General features: G+C 42.4%; 1 protein-coding gene across 1 annotated transcript; it reads left to right on the top strand.

Moving 5' to 3' along the window:
* Positions 1-6: 6 nt before the first annotated feature.
* LOC106900748 (uncharacterized protein C10orf88 homolog) lies at positions 7-2,031 on the top strand (the record flags this gene model as incomplete). The annotated part of the gene is made up of 3 exons (XM_014962887.1): positions 7-162; positions 1,171-1,243; positions 1,825-2,031. Coding segments are annotated over exons 1-3 (390 nt in total), but the record flags the coding sequence as incomplete, so codon positions are not given.
* Between the last annotated feature and the right edge of the window lie 190 nt (positions 2,032-2,221).

The following is a 2,221-nucleotide window of genomic DNA, read 5'->3' as shown; positions in this document are numbered from 1 at the left end:
GGCAGGCCCCTGCTTGCTGGAGCTGGAGTGCCGGCCGGCCGGCGCTGGAGAGATGGTCTCCGTCAGTATCCTGAGCGAGGCCCGGAACATGGAGGTGTACGTGGGCGAGGAGTACTGCGGGACCGGCCGGGGAGAGAACCTGGGCGCCGCCCGGGCCCCGGGGTGAGTGGCGGCGGCGGGGGTGCGGGAGGCGGGCGGGATGTCGGGGTTGAGTGTCGGGTGTGGGGGGGATGTTTGCTCCTGGGCCCCCAACACCGCCCGGCCCTTCTCTTACGGCTGTCTGTGTATCTGTAAGGTGCTCCCGCTGGTAAAGACCTGATGTCTGCACCGCCACAGCCACCCGGTTCGGGCTTTCCTGAAGGTCTGTGCGATACCCATGAACGGGCGAAGGCTCCGCAGCCGCCTGGGATCCCCCCGGTGTCCCCCGCACAGCTCCTGGTGGCTTGCACCAACAAGGGCTGCCTCCTCCCTAAAGATAGAAGGCTGCAGTTGTGCTAGTTACCTTTTTTGTTCTTTTTGGAGTTAGTTTTGGGACGTTTAATTCACTAAGTCGTAAAGCGCTCCTCTGAAATCCTGCTGTTTAAGACTACAGGAGGAGTTAAGGCAGGTGAAGCTTTTCTGTACCTTTTAATCTTTTTTGGACAACAGATCTGCTCTTCAGTCTCTTCAGCAGGTCTCTTTTAGCCGATTTTTATCAGATCTCTTGTCTCTTTGACACTTTTCACACTTTTAAGAACAAGAGAGAAAGTGGAGAAAAAAAAAAGAAGGATTTGTTTTCCCCTTCAGTACTTGCTTCCATGCTTTGCCAGGGCAATTAAAGCAATGTCTTCTTTTTTGTTTTTAAGTCATTACATGACACATCTGCTGCTTAATTAGCTAAATAAAACAGCCGACTCAGAGCCAAAGGGAAGATGTGTGAATAACGTACTGAACCTCAAAAGCTTCTCTAGTAGATAATGTACGTACACATACAAATCCTTTTTTACATATGTATCCGATAAGATTCAATACAAGTTGCATAAAAGCATTAAAACTGCTATATCACATTAGAAATGTGTTCCAGTCAGTTTTGTTTCTTATCTGAATATTTACTGATATAGAGTATTTCAACTAAAGAAAAAAAAGGACTTTATACAGCGATGTCACAACTAATTTATTTTATTTTTCTAGCGAAACTGAAAAGGTTACTTTATACAGAAAGTACCTTAAGTTTGAATGCCCTGCAGCCTCCTGTAGAATTAAGGTAGGGAGTTGAACAGAATTGTTTTATTTTTCTATGTCTTTTTAATCACTTAATTGACTAAATTGCCTTGCTCTTAGTCAAATTGTTGTTTTTATACAGTTCATCACTTCATATAAATACTTAAGTCTGTTAGATGATACTTTGTCTTGAGAGCAGAGTTCTCCTTTTAACTTTGTATCACAGGTCTCTTTTTATGAAGACTTGATATTTATATGAGAGAGATAATATAGTCTTAGGGGAAGAAAACTTTATAAACCAGGGAAACTGCAGATAGTCAACAATGGCTACGTATTTAAAACTGCTAACTCTGATGTGGTTAAATAACCTTATGAGAATCTGTGTGGCCACTGCTCGTAAGCATTTAGAACATTGAGGCCTGATTTATCTTTGGGTCATGCAGGCATCTCTGTTCCAGTCAGAATTTTATGAAGTGCAAGAAGAAGTCGGGTTAATTTCTCTGGAAAATAGTTCAGCATCGTTTTTCCCAAGTCTCGAAGAATAATGCAGTGTCTTATACATACAAAGCAAACACAAAACTGTTTTTTTTCTAACCAACATTTTTTTTTTCCTTCCTGCAATAGCTGCTCTCCATTGGTGAGAAACAAAGAGTACTCATCAGTAAAATAATTGTACAAGTGAAAACGGTGTCTGCAAAACTAGCAACTGATTTTCCTTCACTAAGCTCAAGCATAGACCTAGACAGAGTGCAAACTATAATGGAATCCATGGGATCTAAGTTGTCTCCAGGTGCTCAGCAACTCATGGACTTGGTCCGTTCTCAGCAGAAGGTAAGTCCCCGTGCTTTTCTGTAAACAGAAATAGTACTGATCTGTGGCTTTTTGTGACAGTTAAGCATGTTCTGAAATTATTTGGTGAAAAAGATTTTTGATTTTTCTTTTCTTAACATGCACTTTCTGCCATTTTAATACTGGTTTAACTATTTGCACCTTTAAATGAGCGTAGTGAAGATTGTATACT

Source organism: Calidris pugnax, unplaced genomic scaffold (assembly GCF_001431845.1).
Source record: "Calidris pugnax isolate Ruff unplaced genomic scaffold, ASM143184v1 C14922310, whole genome shotgun sequence".
NCBI lineage: Eukaryota > Metazoa > Chordata > Aves > Charadriiformes > Scolopacidae > Calidris > Calidris pugnax.
Note: the sequence above shows the minus strand (reverse complement) of the source record. Positions and strands in the feature narration are given on the sequence as shown.